The 24,350-nt window shown below is 32.7% G+C and overlaps 1 protein-coding gene across 29 annotated transcripts in view; it reads left to right on the top strand.

The window, feature by feature from the left end:
* The window catches only part of RIMS2 (regulating synaptic membrane exocytosis 2), a 609,863-nt gene that overhangs the window by 333,704 nt on the left and 251,809 nt on the right, over positions 1-24,350 (top strand). For all 29 annotated transcript variants that reach the window (XM_070802800.1, XM_070802803.1, XM_070802799.1 and 26 more), the window contains 3 exons: positions 1,918-2,048; positions 5,869-6,040; positions 8,536-8,689. In XM_070802800.1, the coding sequence (XP_070658901.1) occupies positions 1,918-2,048; positions 5,869-6,040; positions 8,536-8,689 (457 nt within the window). The remainder of the gene's footprint in view (positions 1-1,917; positions 2,049-5,868; positions 6,041-8,535; positions 8,690-24,350) is intronic.

The following is a 24,350-nucleotide window of genomic DNA, read 5'->3' as shown; positions in this document are numbered from 1 at the left end:
GTGTGATTTGGTCACAGACTTAGAGGAACTTCGAATCTTTCTGACATCTGTTTCATCTCATGTATGAAACACTTGTATTTCCTACTTTTTTCTTCCCGCTCATATCTTTTGCCTGAATGTCTCTTTTTTCCATCTATTCTCATCTATATCTTTGTTTTAGTATTGTCGGGCAAGAAATACTTGAATTTTTTCTTTTTTTAATAGTAATTTCTAAACATTTTATATTGGAGTATAGTTTAGAATGTTCCAGTTAATTTCAGGTGCTGAACTCTTTTTTTTTTTTTACTTAAATATCAGGTGCTTTTTTCCAGGTTGTTGCTTCCCTAGTCTAAAGTAGTGGTTCTCAAGCTTTAATGGAAATGAGAATCACCTGAGGATTTGTTAAAATGCAAATTTTCTGGGCCCCATTCTGGTTCTGTAGCTGAAAGGTGGGCCACAGGAATTTGTAACTTTTAAACAGATGAGTCAGATGATACTGTGGCAGGAGTTTTATGAACCACAGTTTGAAAACCACCTGACTAGGGTCTGTACTTAGCAAGTCAATTCAAAAAACTTTTTGTTGTAGAGCCTCAAGATAATAATACCTGCATTAAATATAAGGACTTAATATAAAGAGTAGTAGTACCATTTGTAAAATTTAAACATTTCTAATAATTATTCTTATAAGAGGACTAATTTCATTTAACCAAAAAAAAAGTGTATAAATAATTTTATATACTTTTCTGGGCCATTAGTCTTCTGACTCAAAATTCTTGCTTGGCCTCTCATCCTCTTAGGATATGAAGTGAGGGACTCAAGAACACCATGTTAAAATTGGAACTGAACTGCTAACATATCATATATATATTTATCTGTATATTTTTTTATGTGGATGGTCTTATGTATATATCCTAGAGCTTGGCCCAGCCCTGACTGTCTGCTTTGGAGCGGAGAGGAAAGGACTGACATGAGATATATATTTAAGTCTTCCAAGCTGCTGCAAACATTGTGCATCCAAATTAAAAGAAAAAAATCAAACCATTGAAAATAAAATATGCATATTACGTAAACAAAACTTTTCCCCAAGCTCCAAATTTCCAATTCAATTTCAATTTGAAGATAGTGGCCAGGGATGTGCTAAATTCTGAACCAAATGTGAATCAGAATCATAGTCATCATAACTAGGTGTGGGAGTGTGAGATGTGTGTGGGAGGTGACAGTTGTTAAGTCTAATGAATTCAACAGCTGGATGTGAAGATCTAATCCTTAATTATGACATAGGCAAATTATTCTAATTTTCTCATCTTGAATTATAAAATATACCCTTTTATTCTAAGGATGAATACATTTGCTTCACAAATGAAAAAGAGACTATGTATAAAAAACTTTAAAAGATGAATTTATTATAGTTTTAAATACAAATTTAAGCAGTCTGTTTACAAGTCTTCTAGTAATTCCTAGTTACTTATAATCTTCGAAAGATCTTTGCTGTGATATAACATAAAACATTTGCTGAAAATATTCCCATGAATGCCGTATGAGCAACTTATCTGTTCAGTTCATTTTGAGCACTTATTCTGAACTCAGTATTGTAGGGGAACCAAAATGAACTACAGTTATTCCTGCATAAATGTAGACAGAGAACAATCCTATATAAAGTCCTTATTATAGCAATGTAATTATTATGTGCATATTAATAAACTATCAAATTAGATCATAAAAATTTCAAGAGATTTGTCAAAGTAAAATATCTGAATTAAACTCTCCATTCATTGAAGTTATTATAGCATATCCTTTTAAGTTAACTGCAATTTACTAAGTGAAGTTTATATTCTGTGCTAATATCAGGATAAGAGAATGGGCCAAAGGTTGGGAATGTAAGCATTCTGTTATATTAGTAAATGGTTAAGCTGATAAATAAATATTTTTGCTTTTCAGATAAAACTGTGGTTTGACAAGGTTGGTCACCAATTAATAGTTACAATTTTGGGAGCAAAAGACCTCCCTTCCAGGGAAGATGGGAGGCCAAGGAATCCTTATGTTAAAATTTACTTTCTTCCAGACAGAAGGTAAGGATATGAAACAAAAGTAAATATTCTTGAAAACAGATGAGAAATGTTAATAGCAGGGCGTGTTTTGATTTTGTGTCATTTATTTTTAAATATCATACCAGTTAGATACTTATAAAGTTTAACATAGGCATAATGATTCCTAGGAATCAAAACAGTGACAGTAAATGCTTTGCTATTGTTTTTAAACCCATTTCAAATGTTTATAATATAGATGATTTTATTCTATATCAATTTTATATTGTGTGGATTGCTTCTTAAATAAAGTATGTTTTTACTTATAAAATTCATTAAAAATTGTGCACCTTTAAATCAAATACATTTTAAACATAAACTACAGAGACAAAATGCTGGAAATGGTACTAAAGGATATTCATCATGTTCCTCTACAATTTCTACTTTCTCTTACTAATATATTACTTCTCTACATTCTGTAAAATTAATGAACATGCTTTATATTTAATTACCTATATCATCAAGGAATCTCTACCATTGGGCCAAGATTTAGCTCCCTAAAGTGTCATTTACTTTGTGTCCATGCTGATCAGTATGCATGTTATTAATCTACCCTGATTTAAATAGAGAAATCAGGATAGAGAAATAGCTTGTCAAAAATCATCTAATCATTCTTAATTTCAAACACATGCCAAGTGAAAGAAATTATTCAATAAACATCATGAAAAAGGAAAAAAGTAGTACACTAATTTCCCTTCCCTAGCTGTTCTGCATCCCTGGTTTCTAGGGCTAGTCTGATCATTTTTCTCAGGATGGAAGTGGCCAGGTACAGATGTGATTTTAAACGTATTTGTATACTTCTGCACACTCTCTTATTTGGTTTAACTTAAAGTCATCAGTATTGATGCCACAGTATCATCTAAAGAATAGCCTCAACAAAGAAAATAACAAGTAGGCAGTTAACAAAGGCCTTACACTTTGATACATATTTTGGAAAAAAAATTAGTAAAACAAATTATTCAGAAAATATGTGAGGTTGCCACAGCCTCCTAAACTATTAGAAACTGTCTGCTGTATGATTTTATCTTATAAAGTTTACTTAGAGAAGATTGTTCTGTAACAACTTAGATTGTCTTTTGGGGAGGGATACACTTTGAACTGCAAGGGAAGATGAGGATATGCAATAGCTAAAATGGTAAATCCAACTTAAAACTTCAGTTGGATGACAGATGTCACAGCCATATTATCTACCATCTCACAGGGAGGCCACGTTACTTTGCTTCTAAGAGTGCAGTGAGTTTACTAGTCTAAGCATCCTTAGATTGCCATCAGAAAAACTTGCAGAAAATTGTGCATTCCCACATATGCACAATTTTAAGCAAGCACATAACAAGTCATAGCTCAGTTGGTAAAGAATCCGCCTGCAATGCAGGAGAACCCGGTTCTATTCCTGGGTCGGGAAGATCCACTGGAGAAGGGATAGGCTACCCAATCCAATATTCTTCACCTTCCCTTGTGGCTCAGCTGGTAAAGAATCTGCCTGCGATGTGGGAAACCTGGGTTCAATCCCTGGGTTGGGAAGATCCCCTGAAGAAAGGAAAGGCCACCCACTCCAGTATTCTGGCCTGGAGAATTCCATGGACATAGTCCGTGAGGTTGCAAGAGTCAGACACGACTTTCACTTCACTTCAACAAGTTTCTGTTTATTCAGAGCTCTGAAGAAAAATTCTTGTTTTTGAAGATGATAAAAGTCTCTCAGATTATTTGTTTTTTTGTTGACTGTTTAGTTTTAGTTTATTTTTCATGCCTCTCCCCACTTTCTGAGCAGACAGAGCTCAGATGGATGAGAAAGTTCTTTTAAAGACTCCTTTGTATTCCCCAATATAGAATTTTTATCTTTTCTCAACAGCAAAAAATTGAGAAAGTTTTGAAATTTTTTCTCAGATTATCTCTCAGCTGAGTTTTCTTGTCAGATATCAGGAATTTGAAGAATATTTAGGCAAGTTTGCTGCTCACTTTATTAATAGAATTGTGTCAGGATTTTATCCATAGTGGAAAACAGAATTCTCTGGTTAACTCACATAGCTACTTTATCATCTCAACCTTCTTTATTCTGTTGACGTAAGTTTTTACACATGAATAAAGGACTGTGCTTTTAGTTCGAGTTATTTGTTTTTTTGGAAGAAAAGCCACAGGTCATAGGAAGCACTATAAACCATTCTTGGATTAGATGGCAAGGTTCCATCTAAATATTTTCTTTCTGATGTTGGTGGAAGGAATTTTTATCTCTGACAGGGTGTCATAATTCATTCTTTTATGGATAGAATATGAAGTAGATGCTTTACAAATATTTGTTAAAGTTTTGGAAGGAGGAAGTAACAGTCATAAATCATAGTCCTTGTCATTATTTCTCTATTATTTAGTTGTTCTAATTTACAGTGCCACTTCTTTTTCATAAATTTGAATGGAGATAAGATTTCCTACATGGGTTTCCAAAGTTATTTTCCTAGGGAAACCATAGAAATTAATAAAGACACATTGCTTTTAAATGGCCACATTAAATACATGCTTTTGATTCATTAAGTCAAATCTCTTGCATCTCCTTCATTGGCAGGAGGATTCTTTACCACTCACACCATGGGAAGCCCTTGTATTAAACAGCAAGCTCTGCTTTCAGCTAGGAGGAGTCACAAAGACTCCCTCATTTAGAGGCAGTCCATCCCTTCTTAGTTCAAACTGCTTCCTGTTTCCCAAAACTCTTATAAGTGTGCTGTGCTGAGAGAATTTGAAGAAGTTAATACAGTTCTACTTTCTGTTCATTGCCACATCTCACTTCAAATAGCCTCTTCTGATAGCTTAACATTACTTTCTTTGATGATTTTCTTTGTTCCTATTCAGCCATTGATCCTCCCTAATAACCTAGAGTAGTGATCTCCAAAAAGAATGGATGTACCCAGGGAATGTATCAAACAATTTATTGGAGTTCAGAAAGAAATGTTTATATTTTTATTTTCATCTATTTTTTATTCCTATTTTTGTATATTTACCAATGAATGCAATATATTAGTATAACAGTATAGTAATACATGCATATAATTTATAAATATATGTGTGTATAATGGAATGCATAATCAAAAACATTAATTTGATGGAAATATGCAGCAGAAAAAAGTACGAAAGCCTCTGAACTGGAAGTTCTGTCCATCAGGATGGCCAACTTGCATTTCCAGCCCAGACTATAGCGGCTACCTCACACAGAAATAATTTTACTATGTTTATAAAGACCTATAAATGTCAAATGAGCAAGTGTGTATATATAAGAAAATAATTTGAGAATATGTAATTACAATTGCTCATTGCTTAACTGCATGGATATAAAGACATGAGCATAACAATTTATTAGATTTATTGTACAAAGAATTTCTGTAGTTTAAGTGAATAGTATATTGGTTGCAAATACTGTGTATAGAATTTGCATATGTATAAATATTAAAAGTAATAGTGTATGTAGCCAATAGGTTGATTTCCATTTTAAAGGTTTCTAGTAGGGCACTGTGTTAAAAAAAAAATGAGAGCTAAAGATTCTTTAGTCTGGTTTTATTTAGAATTTGTGAAAGACTGTTTTTAATTATCTATCATGGAAAATTTTCATATTTATTGTAATAGTCTGTTATTAAATCAAAGTTACATAATGATGTGCCTTATACATTTCAATAGTAATTTTGAAGATTACAATATTTTTAATATATGACAAATTTATAGGAAAACTTCACTTCTTTCCTGCAAAATTTTAAATTAATACATTTTAGGGAAAAAGTTAAAATGAAGGTTTATGTAAGTTCATATATTCTTGTTTTCTTCTTAGTGACAAAAACAAGAGAAGAACTAAAACAGTGAAGAAAACTTTGGAACCCAAATGGAACCAAACATTCATTTATTCTCCAGTCCACCGAAGAGAGTTTCGGGAACGGATGCTGGAGATTACCCTTTGGGATCAAGCTCGAGTTCGAGAGGAAGAAAGTGAATTTTTAGGAGAGGTATCTGGAACTATTTTAAAGCTTAGACTATTCATGTTATCTGGAATACTTTTGCTTATATGACTATCAGTAAAATATTATATTTTGAATACCTGAGAAAGTAAACATAATTTAACAGAATGAATTTAGCTGCTGTTTTAAGAAAAAAACTTATTGATGCTTTTATAGTATTTGTATATTGTTTTAGTTTACTAAACCAGTTGTACCAATAGTAATTCAATCATTTATCCATGGATAAATTTAGGGACTGAGGTTTCAAAGGCAGACAAGGTATATTCCTCTCTTTAAAGAATTTATAATCCACTAGAATACATATAAGAGAATGAACAATTATAACGTAGCATGACAGATGTTCTATGGGAAAGTGCAGTAGGAGTACAAAATTGCTGTGCAGGGAAGGGGAAGTAGGTGGTTCAGGGAAGGCTCCACAAAGAAACTAGAATTTAGCAAAGTCAGAGGGAATACAGGATACTAGAGTTATGGGGTTCTTGGACAACTGCATTGAAATTTGAAAGGAACGTGGTAAGAAATTAGACTTGAAAGCTAAACTGACGTCTGATTGTATCCATTCATGTATCATATTAAGAGGCTGGATTTTATCCTGTAGATAATGGGAACAAATGACAGGTTGGAAAGAGCATGACTTGATTTCCTTTATACTTGAGAAAATATTTCTGTCTGAAAGGTAAAGGATGAATTGAAGGGAACAGATGAGAGGCAATTCTCCCACCATTAACATACTAAGATAACTGCTTTCAGCTTTTTTCAGCATGGTTGATTTTCCTGAGTGAATTAAATGGTAATATCATGGGTAAAACAACAATCCATAGAAATATTGAACTGAGTGTTGTTAGCTAAGGAATCAAAGAGTTGGAAAGAAGGGGAACATAATTGCTAGAATCAGAGACTAGCTTCTGCTCCCTGGTTGTGCATTCCTGACACTGCTACTTCCTGACTTTGGTACTTGAGCGAGTTATTTAATATATTTGCGCTTTAGTTTCCTCTTCAGTAGAGTGAGAAGGGCTAGAGTGAGGATTAAATGTGTGTGTGTGTGTGTGTGTGTGTGTGTGTGTGTGTGTGTGTGTGTAACCATTTAAAACACATGCCTATAATTTTGAAAATGACTAGGGACAGTTTAGGAAGAATGAAGAATACCTTAGTTGTTTTACGTTTTTACCTCCCATAGCTATATAGCGATTTATTATTATTTAACAGTTCTCATATCCTTAGACACAGACCTTGTTGTATTTGCATGACTTTGAAAGATAATAAAAAGAATCATTTATTTCTATGGACTGATTTCCTTTTCAAATGTATTACATATTCATGTTATAATATGTGATGATGTGATGTGGTTGGGTGCTTAGTTGTGTCCGACTCTTTGCAACTCCATAGACTGGTAGCCTGCCAGGCTCCTCTGTCCATGGAATTTTCCAGGCAAGAATTCTGGAGCAGGTTCCATTTCCTATTCCAAGGGAATCTTCCCAACCAAGGGATTGAACCCATGTCTCATGCATCTCCTGCATTGCAGGCAGATTCTTTACTGCTGAGCCACTTAAAAATCCATTCTTTTTTTCTTTCCTGTTTGAATCCTTAGTATCATGATACATTAAACAAAGTTCTAAGTAAGACAGTCTTTGATTTATATTGCATCTCTTTCACTTACCAGCAATGCAGACTTAAACAAGTTTTTTAATCTTTTTCAACCTTCGTATGCTTATCTGTAAAAAGTTGACTAATAAGACCAACCTGGTAGTTTTTACCCAAGAATTAAGATAATGTATGACATGGTTCTTAACACACAGTAAGCATTTCTAATTTGTTTTTATATCCCCATTTCAGAATTTGTAAAGGTTAAGCTAATGAATGTAAGTGAAATGCTTTTTAAACTGTAAAACAGTATACATATATTAGTTATAATTACCGACATTTAGTAATAAGTTCTCTTTCAGTTCAGTTCAGTCGCTTAGTCAACCTACTCTTTGCAACCCCATGGACTGCAGCATGTCAGGCCTCCCTGTCCATCACCAACCCCTGGAGTTTACCCAAACTCATGTCCATTGAGTCGGTGATGCCATCCAAACATCTCATCAATGTCATATTTAACAGCCTCTAGTAGAGGGTCTTGGAGAAGGCACTGGCAACCCACTCCAGTGTTCTTGCCTGGAGAATCCCAGGGACGGGGGTGCCTGGTGGGCTGCCGACTACAAGGTCGCACAGAGTCGGACACGACTGATGTGACTTAGCAGCAGCAGTAGTGGGTCTGCCTACAGCTTCCAGTAGTTCGAAAATCTACAAAATAAATGTCTTAGGTATATAAAGCTATTACATCAATAAGTTATAAATATTTATATATTTAACTAGTGTCAAGCATATGGGCAATTCTATTGCATAACCTTGCTTTTGACCTAACAATATTACTATTATAATGAAATTATTTAAGAGAAATTCTATATTATTGTCATATGACAATTCTTTGTCTCTTGGCTTTGTAGATTTTAATTGAATTAGAAACAGCATTATTAGATGATGAGCCACATTGGTACAAACTTCAGACTCACGATGTTTCTTCATTGCCACTTCCCCATCCTTCACCATATATGCCACGACGACAACTCCATGGAGAGAGCCCAACACGGAGGTTGCAAAGTAAGTTTTCAGTAAAATTTTTCATAAATTAATTGAAACATCTTGAATGATATATATGACAGAGAATTTAAGGATACCATTATGGGTATTAGCAGGTATCTATTAGTGTTTTCACGGCTGTTCTTAAAGCTTTTAAACTGATACACTTAACTGAATGTATGTCGTATTCACGTATCGCAGTATGACACACTGCTTCACTGGGTTAAAACTTCACAGTGTTTTAACTTTGCCTCTTAGAATCTAAAATATTGACATGAAATAGTTAATGTAGTAGAATTTGGTCATGTAGCTGTAGATATCTGAAATTATGATTTCTACCTTCATTAAGCCAAATTTTTTAGGAATATGTAGGATAAAAGTATAGCATAGTGGTTGAAACCACGTCTATGAACATTACTCAGATAAACTTTAAGTTTTAATTCTCTCGTTTAACTATTGTATGACTTGAGGTAGGTCATCTCTCTCTGTTTCACTTTCTTCACTTAGAAAATGGAAATAATACGTCACAGGACAGTTCTAAGAGTTAATGTCAGGAGTATAAACTGATATTATTGTTGTTGTTATCAGCGTTTGCATTTTATCCTGAATTTTGCATAGTCCAAACTATAAAATAGATTATTCAGAGAATCTTAAAGGAAACTTAGAAATATTTTCCACATTGAAGATGGAAAATGGCATTGTTGGTTTGTTGATCTTGCAGCTCAGGTTTATTTGCTTTTTTCTGATGAATCTTTGTGATAGGTGAAGTGGATGCTTTTGGCTTTGGATAGTATTCATGGAGCCATCGAGTTTCACGTTTAGCAACTTTTTTGTCAAGTAATGGAGAACTGATTGAGATTAACTAAATTTCAGAAGTACAAATTTATAAGCATAAATGCTATGTCATCATGACATCAATCATGGTAAAGATACTTGACCATATAACAAATAACTTGTATAAATGAATCACAGCCTTTTTGATGAATAGAGGGCTAAATTACATATCAGAAGGTTGTTTGTTGAATAGAGAATTAGAGCAAAGCATTGACTTTATGGAATAATTAGTCATAGGAAAGCATAGAGATGTGTATTAACTTCTTTTTAAAATAATCTAATTACTGGAATTTTATTTCCATTAGATACAACCTCTTACCCTTGGAGGGGATTAATTTAACACTAATTTTACAGCACTCACTTTTTTCAATTCCCCCCAGAGTGAACACCGACACATCTTTATTTGCAGTTGTCATCACAACATTGTTTGTTGTAACTACATTATCATGAAATTTATGTTGACTAAATTTAGAGTGTCTGCTCTTTCTAACCCTATAATCTACTCAGTACATTGTCTCTAAATCACAATGTATGTTGATGAGTTACTACATGAAGGTTGCTAGTATAATTCATTTTGTACTAATTCCTGTAGATTAGGTTTATAGGCTATTAATGCTAGCTTCTATTGCCCTTTCTTGCAGCACTGGCCCCTTCTCTAGTTGTTATTGTAATAAAGAGTAGGTTTGATGACTCTTAGTATCTGAAACTCTTAAATCTATGAATAATTTTCATTTTTTCCCTCCCTAGCTAAGAATAGTATATGTGAGGTATGATAATAGAGGACTTTCTAGTTATCTGTATAAATCATGGATATTCTTGAAATTAATTTAATCAATTTTGCAGATATTAATATTTTCCATCCTTACAATGGCTCTTCTGTTAAGTAATCATTAATAATATTAAATTAACCCCTGGGTGAAATAATAACTCCATGTTGTACTGTATGAGTCTCGCCACTATCAATTAACTTCTAATAAAATTAATTTTCAATATTTGAATATATGACTGAATTTGGTGTTTTACATTAAAATTTTATTATAATTTATTAGCAATGTGTAGGCATAAAGATTGGTAAAAATGGTGTGTTAAAGGAAGATTAGGAGATAATACTCAGGGGTAGTCAGAAAGTTAAAGATATTACCATTGGCTAAGTATATGTTGCTCATCAATGACAGGTTCAAGTTAGGGTGTTAGTAAGTAAGTATATTAATTATTTTAAGATTTTATTGATGAATAGAACCTCCTTTAGGTTTTTTTCTCCATGGAAAGGTTTATATGGAAATTATTTACAAGTATGTTTAAATTGTCAAGGATCATATGATTAACTTATTTGAGGGAACATACATGTATGAATGGGCTTCCCAGGTGGCTCAGTGGATAAAGAATCTGCCTGTAATGCAGGAGACACAGGAGAGATGGGTTCGATTCTTGGGTTGGGAAGATGCTCTGGAGGAGGGCATGGCAACTTGCTCCAGTGTTCTTGCCTGGAGAATCATATGGACAGAGGAGCCTGGCAGGCTATAGTCCATAGGGTCACATGGAATCTGACACAACTAAAGTGACTGAGCACGCATGCACATATGTATGAATAACTAGCCATCAAAAATGTATAATAACACCTTATTTATTCCCTACATCCACATAATAAAAGTTTTGGTAATTCAATCTCTGAAGCTTATGAATAGGATTCTGAAGCTATTAATTTATTAAATGTACCTGGACATTTGTTGTTCTTTAAAGTGAATAAATGGTAATGTTGGGATTCTGTTCTTTCCTCTGATGATTTTCTATTTTAAATTTGTAGATTCAGATTATTCAAAGCAGTATCTCATTAAGAAGATATTAGTAATTTATCATTTAATAATATATTTTTAAAAATCTGAAAGCTCTTCTAAAAATAATTGTGTCGTGCATTTGTAGTTAGTTTAAATAGTCTGAAAAAATGTTTTTGAGATGCTGTCCAGACAACTTTGATTGTAAGCTTTAAGTGATTTCACAAATGATTGGTGAAAGTATTTGAAATAGATGACCTTTTATACCGGTATCCCTGCATGTTGCAAAATAAGAATGTTGTGTTTTAGAAAATTTATAGCAATGGTTACATGCTTGTTGTTCAAAATTCTAATGAAATTAGGCTGTCAGGAGTCAAAACTTTAATGATGAGGAATTAACATTTCTTACAACACTTTTTCTTCAGGCTACTGTTGCCCACTCCCTTCACAGACATTGTTGTTTTGATAACACCAAAGAATGGGGAAGAGAGCAGTAGATATTTCAAAGAGTGATTAACTAAGCATCTTTAAAAATATGTCAGCAAGACTGAAGCTACAAGCTCAAATAATTAAAATGCATCAATAGAGAAATGAGGTTGGCAAAATAGCTCACATATTCACATCATTTTATTTTTGATTCATTGATGAGAAACTATTCATAACTTTCTTGAAACATAAAGAGATTGGAAAATATATTTTGATATTTACATTTTATTGTTATATTCTTTACTTTTATTTATTTAAAGTTTTATAGTATCTTAAGGTAAAAATCTTCCTTTACTTATTTATTTCTTGAGAAATAATATCTTTTAACAAATAACATTATTAACATTATTAACATCTTATTCTCATCACAATTTGAACCATAAAGATCCAATCAGAGTTTTCTTTAATTTGGTACTTCATTCTTATTTTTCTCTCATAATAACCAGATTCTTCTCTTTGATGTCTCAAATGTTAAACCTCTTTTACTCTTTAAAGAAGAAAGCATTATATCTACTATAGTTTTATTCACCTTCATGACCACAAGTCTTCATGGAAAAGTGAATGCAAACAAATCATAGAGCTAGAACTAAAACGATACTGTTGAAAGGTATAAGAGAAAAGAGACATGACCTTATAATTAAAGTCTTTCAGGATTCCAACTATTTGGGGGCAGTGGGGTCAATATTTCTTTCAGTTCTGTACCCAGTTGCCTCCCTGCTCTCCTTTCTGGATGGGGATTACATATATAAAATCTTCTGACGGTTTTTCATAGGTTACTGAGTCTATGTTGTTGTTTTATAATTTTTTCCTCTCTTCCTCAGTTTTGATTATTTTTATTTACCTATCTTCAAGTTAACTGATATTTCGTTCTACAGTGTTCAATTTTCCAGAAAAAAAAATTCTGTGAATTATCTTATTAAATACATTACATTTTTCATTTTAAGTTTTATATTTGGTTTTCTTAGAAGTTACTGTATCTTTCCTGTTCCCTTTGTTTTATTATATGTGTGTATGTATGTACAAACAAATGTGTGTGGGCAGATGTGTGCTTGCTTAGTCTCTAAGTCATGTCAGAGTCTTTGCAGCCCCTTGGACTGTAGCCCACCAGGCTCCTCTGTCCATGGGATTTCCCAGGCAAAGATACTGGAGCACGTTGCCCTTTCCTTCTCCAGGGGATCTTCCCTACCCAGGGATGGAACCTGCATCTTCTGCATTGGCAGGCAGATTCTTTACCACTGAGCCACCTGTGAAGCCCATGTGTAGGTGTATGTCGATATATTAAAGAATTTATAGGATTATATTATATATACGCATATGTGGATATAAATACATATGTCATATAATATATAATTTATATCTATATGTATAATACTATAAATTCTTTAAGCTATCTATCAGTTCAGTCGCTTAGTCGTGTCTGACTCTTTGCGACCCCATGAATCACAGCACGCCAGGCCTCCCTGTCCATCACCAACTCCCAGAGTTTACCCAAACTCATGTCCATTGAGTCAGTGATGCCATCCAGCCATCCAGCTCTATATAGTATTTATTTTAAAGTATACTAATTCCAACATCTTAGTCTTATGTGGGCTTATTAATATTTTTCTTTCTTTCTTTGCCTAGGGATCACATTCTGTATGTTCTATATATCTACTAATGTTTTGTAGTAGTAGATTACTGGACATTGTGTTTAATATACTTTAGAGACTGAATTTTGAAGAATATTGTGTTTTATTTTAGCAGACAGTGAAATTACTAAAGTATCACTTAATATCAATGGAAGATGTGTTTCATTTTTATTTTTGTTCTATTTTGATCCTTTGCATAGTTCTAAGTTATAATCCTTAGTCTAATTTGTGGTTCTTATGTCTAAGTTCTGAACTCTAGACAGAGTTCAAAATTTGGCCAAAACCTATAACTAATAAGATTTAAACTCCAAACTCCGTTTCCTATACATCAGGGCATTGCTGAAATCTTGCAGACCGTTTAGCCTTTCGACTGTGGCTTTCTGCTAGGTTTCTTCTTGTTTTTCTCTCTGCAGTTTATAATTTTAGGCAAGAATTTTGGGGACCATTAAGTGTAAGTTTTTCGTCTCCTCCTTCCCTGGTTCCCTCCATTCCAGGATTTCTGTGCAATCACAGCTGCTCTCACAATTCTGAATTCTGATCTCTGGCTTCTCAGCCTTGTAAGACTGAGGTATTTTGCTGATCTGTAATTTCTCTGCAGTGAACCTTATGGGGAAGGCCATTAAGAGAAAACTGGTTAAATAGATCCTTTTCTTGGGCTTCCCTGTAGCTCAGCTGGTAAGAATCCTCCTGCAACGCAGAAGACCCCAGTTCGATCCCTGGGTTGGGAAGATCCCCTGGAGAAGGGATAGGCTACCCACTCAAGTATTCTGGCCTGGAGAATTCCATGAACTATACTCCTTGGGGTCACAAAGAGTTGGACACGGCTGAGTGACTTTCACTTTCTTTCTTTTATTTCAAGGCTCATATTGCGAATTTCTGCCTGAGTTTGTTCTCTGGTGTCTTTGAATAGTTTTGTATTAAAATATTTTTCCAGAATTTAGAATTATTACTGACAGGAGAGTTAGTTTGATATAAGCTACCCAATTATTCTAAGAAGCAAAACTCTACATTATTATTTTTAATTCGAGGATAATTGCTTTAAAATGTTGTGTCGGTTTCTGCCATACATAAACATGAATCAGCGACAGGTATACATATGTCCCCTCCTTCCTGAACCTCCCTCCCATCTCCTACCCCATCCCACCCCTCTAGGTTGTTACAGAGCTCCTGGCTAAACTCCCTGCATTGTATAGCAACTTCCTGTTAGCTATCTGTTTTACACATGGTAATATATATATTTCAGTGCTACTCTCTCAATTCGTCCTACCTTCCCCTTCCTCCGCTGTGTCCATAAATCTAGAACTCTACATCTTTATATAGACTTTTTACTGATGTATAGAATTCATATAGAAACATGTGTAAATTTTAAATGTACTCATGGATCAATTTTGAGTAAGAAACCACAGCATGTACCTAACATCCACATCAAGAAATAAAATATCATCTGCATCTTTCCAGCCTCTCTTCTGCTCTCTTCCAGTAATTATTCCCACTGTCAAGATAACATATGACCGAATACTTTCACTTATTTTTAATTTCATATAAATGGAATACTCACACATATATGAATTTTGTAGAAACGAGATTACACAATGTATTTATATATTGTATCACATATATAATATGTGACTTTTTCCCTTACCACTATGTTGTATGACTCATAAATATTGTTGCATATAATTGAAGTTGTTTATCATTTTCATTGCCATATGCAATTTATTTCTATAAATATACACCAATATATCTTATTTTTAGGTTGGTTATGAAAGCTATTTGTCTAAGTGAGTTTTATGCTTTGGTCAGAGGTAATAACTATACAAAGGAATTGCTTATCTTGGCTTTAAAGTGTGATTTAAACTATTTACAAATTTTGATACTCTATTGTTTATTAGCAGCCTTCTAAGAAGGTTATAATGTGAAGGTATTTAGTTAAAATCACTAGTTTGGGGAATTAAATTGTTTATTTAATTAAAAAAGCCTACAATTGATTGACAGTTTGCTTTCAGATTTTGACTGTTCCCGAGAGTGCTTATTGAACATGCCTTTTGGTAATCACATGTGTTCATTTTTGCTCTGGATATACCTAATAATAGAGTAGGTAGGTAAGAGGCTGTACATATATTCAATTGCTGTAGACATTGTGTTACAGTTTCCCCAAACTATCCAAGTGTATACTTCTTACAGCAGTGAATGAGGGTTTGAGTTTTCCTATATGCTTACTTTATATTTGGTATTTTTAGTTCTTTTCACTCACTCATTCAGGTGGGTGTGTAGTATTACCTCACTGTGGCTTTAATTTACATTTCTCTAATAGCCTTTTCTTAGGTTAATTGACTATTTAGATATCTTCTTTTATGGAGAATATAGTCAGATTTCCTGCTCATTTTTCTTTTGGATTATTTATATTTATATTACATTTATATTTCTTGATATTTTCATAAGATTTTTATGCTACTTTTGGAGATTCCGAAAGTTCTATTTAATTCCTGGTTGAATGAAAAGTTTTAATCATGAATGGATTTGAATTATATCAGTTTTTTTCTGTGTATGTGGATAAAAATATATGATATATAGTCTTGTTCTAATTGGTAAATTGTATTGATTTTAAATGTTAAAGTTATCTTGCATTCCTTTAATAAACCCAAGTATCTCATGATGCATTATCATTTTATCTGTCTCTGGATTCAGTTTGTTAATATGTGTAGAATTTTTGCATCTGTATTCCTGAGAGAGAGAGAAGGGAGAAGAGTTTTCTTTCTTTTTGTAACAACTTATTTGCTTTTGTTATCCATATTCTGCTGCTGGGTTCATACAAAATATTAGGAAATTTTACTTCTTTCTTTATTTGATGTCTTTTATTTTCCTTTTTTGTAATATCCTTGTTGAGCTTTTATTTCAGCCCTTCTCTGGCTTCATAAATTCTTCCTCATTTTCTGTTGCTTGAAAGAATGTGTATATTATTGGTATTTTTTTCCTGTACATGTTTAGAAGTATTCACCATTTATGTTACCAGGGTTGGCAATTTCTTTGTAGGTGCTGAATTACATTTTCAGTTTCTGTACTACATTTAAAACTATTCAAAATTTTATGTTTTCTTGTGTCAGGTTTGTTAGGTTGGATTCTTCTTGGAATTTGAATATTTCTCCAATTTTGAAAAAAAATTTGCACTAAATTTGTTCATAATAGCATCTTATTGTCTATTTAATGTCTATTGAGTGTGTAGTCATGTCCTCTTTTCCCTTATATTGGTAATTTGTTCCTTTTCCTTTTATTGTTCTTGGTCAGATTTGCTGATGTGCTATCAATCTACTAGTCTTTCAAACAGTAAACTTTTTGTTTGTTTACTTTTTAGGCTGTATATTTCTTTTCTTTTCCATTATTTTTTTTCCCTACTTACTGCTGCTAAGTCACTTCAGTCGTGTCCGACCCTGTGTGATCCCATAGACGGCAGCCCACCAGGCTCCCCCGTCCCTGGGATTCTCCAGGCAAGAACACTGGAGTGGGTTGCCATTTCCTTCTCCAATGCATGAAAGTGAAAAGTGAAAGTGAAGTCGCTCAGTAGTATCCGACTCTTAGCGGCCCCATGGACCGCAGCCTACCAGCCTCCTCTGTCCATGGGATTTTCCAGGCAAGAGTACTGGAGTGGGGTGCCACTGCCTTCTCCATTTTCCTACTTAAGTTCTCCTTAATAGGAAACTTTTCCTTTAAGTTTCATTTGTTTCTCGTCATCTCTTCAGAAGGATACATAGATAATTTTTAATGTGGTGTTATAATATATTATTGTACTTTCATTTACCTGTGGATTTTTTAGGAATATATTGTTAAATTTTCAAACTTTAGGGATTTTCTAGGATTTTGTAAAACATTGAAATTGAGCATAATAACCGTCTTGTAGGAGTATTCACTTTGAATAATTTCAGTCTTTAACATTAACTGTTTGCTTTATGGTGTAGTATGTAATCAATTTTGGTAATTGTTCTTTAAAAGAATGTTTATCTTGTCATAGTTTGGTATGTGTTCAACATATGTTGTTTATTGGGTTTATTAACTTCATTTTTCAAATATTCTGGGTTTTTTCCCTTGATTTTTCATCTGATTACTTCATCAGTGATTAAGAGAGGTATATTAAAATCCCCACCCGTGATTTGTCACTATTTGTTATATATATTTTCAGGATATGTTATTAGGTGCCTACAAAACTAGAATTGTTATATTTTTTTCCTAATAGATTGATAATTGTACCATTACATAATGCCTCTCTTAGGAATACTTTTTCCTTAAGATATGCTTTGATGTTACTCTTGCTGCAGCTGCTTTTTTTTTTTTTGGTATGGTATAACTTTCTCAATCCTTTTATTTTCAGCTCTCTGTATACTTGTATTTAAGATTTGTCTATTGAAAACAATGTAAACTTTATTTTCTAAAATCCATCTGGAAAAGTTTATCTTTTATTGGGATAGTTTATAAATTAACATGTAATTTCTTATAAATTTTGCTTAATATTTTATACATCATTTAATTTTGATTTGTCTTTTTTCTCCCTTCTTACTTTCTTTCAAGATCCACATTATTTTAATGACATCAACAAATAGTCACCTGTTATGCTTATGGTGCTTGACATTGTGATTGATCCAAAGATACATAATACCTAAGTAGCAAGCAAAACCGTTATTTACAAACTTGTCTGTGAAATACACTTTTTAAAAAAATTTATTTAATCTGACTCTTAGGTTCCCATTTTTGTAGTCAAATAGCAGTCATTCCTTCTTCTTACCTACTCTCAACTCTCAACCGAGGTTCTAGAAAACCCTAAAAAAGGACAACATTCAGGAAAAACCTACTACTTTTTATTCCTTTGAGTTCACTGGTATGTCCCAGTGTGCACTGGTTTCTGAAACCAGGTCTGCACATAGAAATTGTTACTAATGCTGGTTGCTATGGTGCTTAGCATCCAACTTCTGAGGTACTTCATGTAGCTACTATCCTGGAATCCTAAAATATCACTGGACTCTGGAGAAGTCTTAGAGCCTGGGTTCCTATTATTTACAAGGCTCTTTAACCATTGTCTCCTTACAGATTCTGCCAAATCATGTCCTTTAGCGGCATTTGCCTTCTTTTTAGCCATCTACACTCCTCTTTGTTTCTGTCTTTTAGCATAATCTCATTAGTAAGCCTGTAGTATCTTCATCTCTCATAGCTTTCCATCCTGAAAGATATATGTCCCTAATTCAAAGAAACACAAAAGTCTATAATAAAACATAATTTCTATCCCTGTATGTGGTCTTGCAATAATTAATTTCTAACTTTGTATAATTTTTAAAATCATATATAAGAAGGAGGGTTATAAAATTAAAACTGTAAGCTTTTGTGGAGTGGTGTAGTAATTTAGGAATATGAGAATAGTGCAAGTTGTGATGAGCATTTTAGCTATATATGAAAGACTAAGTCGAATTTTAATAAATGGAGGTAAGGGAAGTGAACTGTAAGTTTGGGAAAGTAGAGACATAAGGGAATTTATTATGATGAGACTTACTGCAGAAAGCATTGTGTACCAGGCTAAGGATTAGGAGATTTTAATTTTTAAATAGAACCTGAGGGTAGAAAAATGAAAGGAATAGCATCTTAACATGATTTATTACTTCTCCTGATGTGCTACAACAAGGGGAAAATGTGCTTTGAGGGGAGGGGATTCTCTTCATTGTATTGTACAAACAAATGTCTATCTTGCTTATAAATGTAGATGTGTATTTTGGAATTGGAGGAAGTTAAATGTAGTAAATATTAGAGAAAGCAGTAAATTACAGTGAAAAAATTAGGGGGAAATGGCTTTTCTCTATTTGTCTATTTATTATGAAAATATCTGCAATAAAAATGTAAGCTTTAATTAGTATCTTGCAATATTTTTACATCTAATCTGTTTTCCTTATTTGAAAACTTTTTTATAAGTTGTGATTCTTAAAATAATGAACATAAATTTTAATTTTAAAAAGAGGAACTATATCCTTGACAGAAAACACTCATATTCACTCTCTGAAATCATTTAAAATATTAGGTATTTTACAATATTTGTGAAGAAAGAGCTGGAGTTTGAAAACTTTAGTGTCTTTTGTTCTGTATTGACTATAGTAATGCCCTTTATACAGTTTTAAGAAATAGTATAATCCTTTGATTATTTGTCTTAAACTTGTAAAATGCTTCATTCTAAATACTAACAGTGAAAACTTACATTGAATACTTCCAAACTCTTTCTATGAGGCCACTATCACCCTGATACCAAAACCAGACAAAGACAACACAAAACAAGAAAACTACAGGCCAATATCACTGATGAACGTAGATGCAAAAATCCTCAACAAAATTTTAGCAAACAGAATTCAGCAGCACATCAAAAAGTTCATACACCATGACCCAGTTGGGTTTATTCCAGGGTGCAAGGATTCTTCAATATATACAAATCAATGTGATATACCATATTAACAAATTGAAAGATAAAAACCATATGATGATCTCAATAGATGCAGAAAAAGCCTTTGACAAAATTCAGCACCCATTTTTGATTAAAACTCTTCAAAAAATGGGCATAGAAAGAACCTACCTCAACATAGTAAAGGCCCTATGTGATAAGTCTACAGCAAACTTTATTCTCAATGGTGAAAAACTGAAAGCATTCCCCCAAAGATTAGGAACAAGACAAGGGTGTCTACTTTAACCACTGTTATTTAATGTAGTTCTGAAAGTCCTAGTTACAGGAATCAGAGAAGTAAAAGAAATAAAAGGAATCCAGATCAGGAAAGAAGAAGTAAAGCTCTCACTGTTTGCAGATGACGTGATACTATACACAGAAAACCATAAAGATAGTATCAGAAAATTACTAGAGCTAATCAGTAAATTTAGCAAAGTTGCAGGATACAAAATCAATACACAGAAATCACTTGCATTTCTATAAACTAAAAATGAATTAAGCCTTATACTTCTTGGTAGTTGGACTGATTATTTCATTGTTCCTTTCTTCCCAAGGGCATATTTATTAGACCAATTGTAATAAAAAGAGAAAATCACATAAGACCATCTCTGAGTGGTATATAATTGAAATAATGATGTAAATGACTTAACAAACTATGAGGGGTCCTCTTAACAGCAGAGTGCTTCACAGACAATTCTCAAATACCTTTGAAAGAAAGAAGGGCACAGTACACCTGGTGGCTCAGACTGTAAAGAATTTGCCTGCAAAGCAGGTGAGCCAGGTTCAATCCCTGGGTCTGGAAGATCCCCTGGAGAAGGGAATGGCAACCCACCCCAGTATTCTTGCCTGTAGAATTCCATGGACAGAGGAGCCTGGTAGGCTACAGTCCACCAGGTTGCAAAGAGTTTGACAAGACTGAGCAATTTTCACTTTCACTTTAGTAAACTTAGATCAGTTCAATCTGTCATTAACACATAATGTCCAGATGATTCAAGATGGAGAAAGGATATGAAATTATACTTTCATCATCATGTTCTTGAGAAAAAAGGCATTATATATTATCAGTGCAGGTACTCTCAGTTTTATCAAGGACTCATTGTTACATCTGGATATTGTTCCCAAGAACAAAATTTTCAGATTCAAAGTTACCTTTGAAGAACACAGACAGCAGAATGACATGAAGAAGGGAAAACATTCCAAAAATATATTTTTATTTTTTACTAAACATTTCAAAAATATTTTTTAGTAAATATATATCCATTATAAATACTAGGGTTTGGATATATTAATATGATTTTGCATATGGCAAATAAGTATGGTTATAAATATCATCATTCTAAATATCTGATAAACAGTATTTGATGTGATACTGATATCTACAGAGAATTTTAAAACCAGTGAAAATGTTAATTGTATCAGCATGTGAAATAGTTTTTTGATATAGATATTTAGTTAGATTTACAATTATGTTCAATGTTTTAAGGAAATATTATATAACAGTTCATATTACAATTTAAAATTTTATTCGTTGTTGTTATTCATTCGCTAAATCGTGTCCAACTCTGCAATCCCATGGACTGCAGAACGCTAGGCATACACTGTAGCAATTAAATCTTTTATAAAGTAACATGTTATTTTTATTTATTAACTCTTACGATTTTCCTGCAATTTTTTGCTGCATGCTTTGTGATTACCTCTTTATATGACAATTTTGAAATATCAGCTATTTACTTGTGATATGTTTTTGTACAGTTTTTAAAATACTGCTTTTTCTTCTGCCTTTTTTCTTGTTTAGAAAATTGTTGGAATTTTATCTCTTCTTATTTTCTTTGTCTTTCTTTTTTGGATAAAAATTGCTGTTACTCTCAGAGTTGTCTTTTTCCTTTGTGGTATAATAAGAATTTTAAACATCTTGAAGAATCTTTTATAAGCCTTTTTACTTTGTTTACCATAGTAATGTCCTCTGGGATTATTTCTTCCAATTATATTTTAATTTCAGTATGGTCAACAATTCTTTTCCAGTAGTATGCTGGAGATAGAGCCAATTGTATATTCATCTCTTCCCTTCACATGCAGTGACTTTGGTAGCTTGAAACTGGCTGTATGGGAGTTTTTACATTATGGAAATAGGCATGTGTTACGAGGCTTTTTTTCTACCAGAGAGATAGTTGTCTAACCTTTACCAGCGCACCACGGCCTTATATGGTATACTACAATTAATTTCAGAATTAAAAAAATTTGAAATGTTAAGGGACTGGGAAACATAAATATTTAACCAAGCTGATATATGAAAGTAATAGAAAGAAACTGAGAGAAGATTATCATAAACTAGGATTTTTAAAAAAACCCAACACAAATTTTAATTCATATGAGAAACACTATTAATTCATCTGGTTTCAAACTTACAAAAATTTATGGCGAATATAGTCTTTCTTTTTTGAAAATATTGTAAGGTAAGTTTGAAACCAGATAGATTAATGGTGTTTCTAAAATGAATTAGAGTTTGTGTTGATTTTTTTAAAAATCCTAATCTACTTGATTCAGTTTTTTGTTCATTTATGAAAATATGCCCTTGACAAAATGTTAATACACTTAAATTATTTAACTATTTAACTAATACACTTAAATTATTTAACTACTATTTTCTGATTTCCACAATTTTATATTTATGTTTTATGAAATTCCTTTATAGTGTCCAGAATAAAGTTTTTTTTCTCAAAATACTATATATAATTCCAGCAATGTATAGATTACCAATGAGACAGATTAATCATGGATGGTACTGGATAGTGTACTACTTCTCTATCTGTTAAGTAAAGTTTAGAATTGTCATTCACATTAAAATTTTTAATTAAACATTAGAAACTAATTCCATAACAACTAGAGAACCTATTATTTTGTCCTCCTGTGATTCATTGACTTTCAGCTAACAACGTAGATGTGTTAGGATAAATATTTACTTTTTTCCAGATAATATGGCATTTTTTCACTAATTAGTATTTTGGGGGCATGTTAGTTCATAGACTCCTTTAATATTCAGATGATAATTTACTCTTCTTTTAAATGTAAAAACAATTTGTTGATATTATGCTACCTTTTGAAACTTGGTAAATATTTAGAAATAGATGAATCTAACTAAATTTGTATTCTGCTAACTTAACTGTGAGAAGGCAATGGCAACCCACTCCAGTACTTTTGCCTGGAAAATCCCATGGACGGAGGAGCCTGGTAGGCTGCAGTCCATGGGGTCGCTAAGAGTCGGGCACGACTGAGCGACTTCGCGTTCACTTTTCACTTTCATGCATTGGAGAAGGAAATGGCAACCCACTTCAGTGTTCTTGCCTGGAGAATCTCAGGGACGGGGGAGCCTGGTGGGCTGCTGTCTATGGGGTCGCACAGAGTCAGACACAACTGAAGCGACTTAGCAGCAGCAGCAGCAGCAGCAGCTTAACTGTGATGATTTCTACGAATTATATTTTTTATTGAATGAGAATGTCAAAATAGCTTGTTGTTTACAAATTTTCAGTTTTATTTGTACAAAAGAAATCAGTTTTAAGATATATTTTTTCCAAAATCAGAAATTCCAAAATTAATAGTTTCTCTATTATCTCTTCAATTTAAGTTTATTAGTTCTTCTTGTGTGCCAAATTTCTGTGTGTAACAGTTATGTCTTACATTTAATGGTATGTTATATGGCCATATAATATAAAATAGAATTGATAATCATTAGTATGCAGAGCAGGCCTATTATTAATTTTTTTATTTTATGTACCTTCTCTAATTTGTGCTTCTCTCTTAGCCTCTAATAGTTTCATGTGTTCAAAGTTCCTACTAAAATTTATAATTCAAATTTTTACTAATTTAGATATGATGTGTCTTCCTTCATTATTTTATTCTGATTAGTATGGCCTTTTAAATTTTTAAATGAAAATGTTAAATGAGAGTCTGTAGTGTGAAGCAGAAATTAGATTTTAATATCCCTTTTGCATATAAAGAGTTTTAAATTTATTTTGACATTTTAATTTTTTTTCCAGATAAAGCCTTATGTTCATATAATTCAGGTAAATTTTAGCATGCACAGTGTTTAATGCATGAATTCATATGCACAGTTTAATTGGTTTGTTGTTTTGTGCTTTGTCTGGCTATTGTGCATATGTAAAATTACTAAACAAAATGTCACTAGCTTTCTTTTTCTACCTATAGAGCTTTTCCAGTATCTCCCATGTTGACATCTTTATTATTTGGTATTAAAAACCTTTTGTGGAAATATAGTGATTTGTGATTTTAGTGTGTCTGCTCTTGTCTCATTTAGTATGGTATTATTTCATCAATGAAGTATGTTTTAGTGTATTATTGTGTTATCATGTGCACTATTTCAGAACTTTTGAATATATATGGATGCAATTTGCTATATTTTTGACTTATGAAGGAATAGTGTTAAATGTTCTAAGTATGTTAAAATATAATTAAAACTGAAATGTTTGCTGTAGTTTCCATCA

Source organism: Bos indicus, chromosome 14, assembly GCF_029378745.1.
Source record: "Bos indicus isolate NIAB-ARS_2022 breed Sahiwal x Tharparkar chromosome 14, NIAB-ARS_B.indTharparkar_mat_pri_1.0, whole genome shotgun sequence".
NCBI lineage: Eukaryota > Metazoa > Chordata > Mammalia > Artiodactyla > Bovidae > Bos > Bos indicus.
Note: the sequence above shows the minus strand (reverse complement) of the source record. Positions and strands in the feature narration are given on the sequence as shown.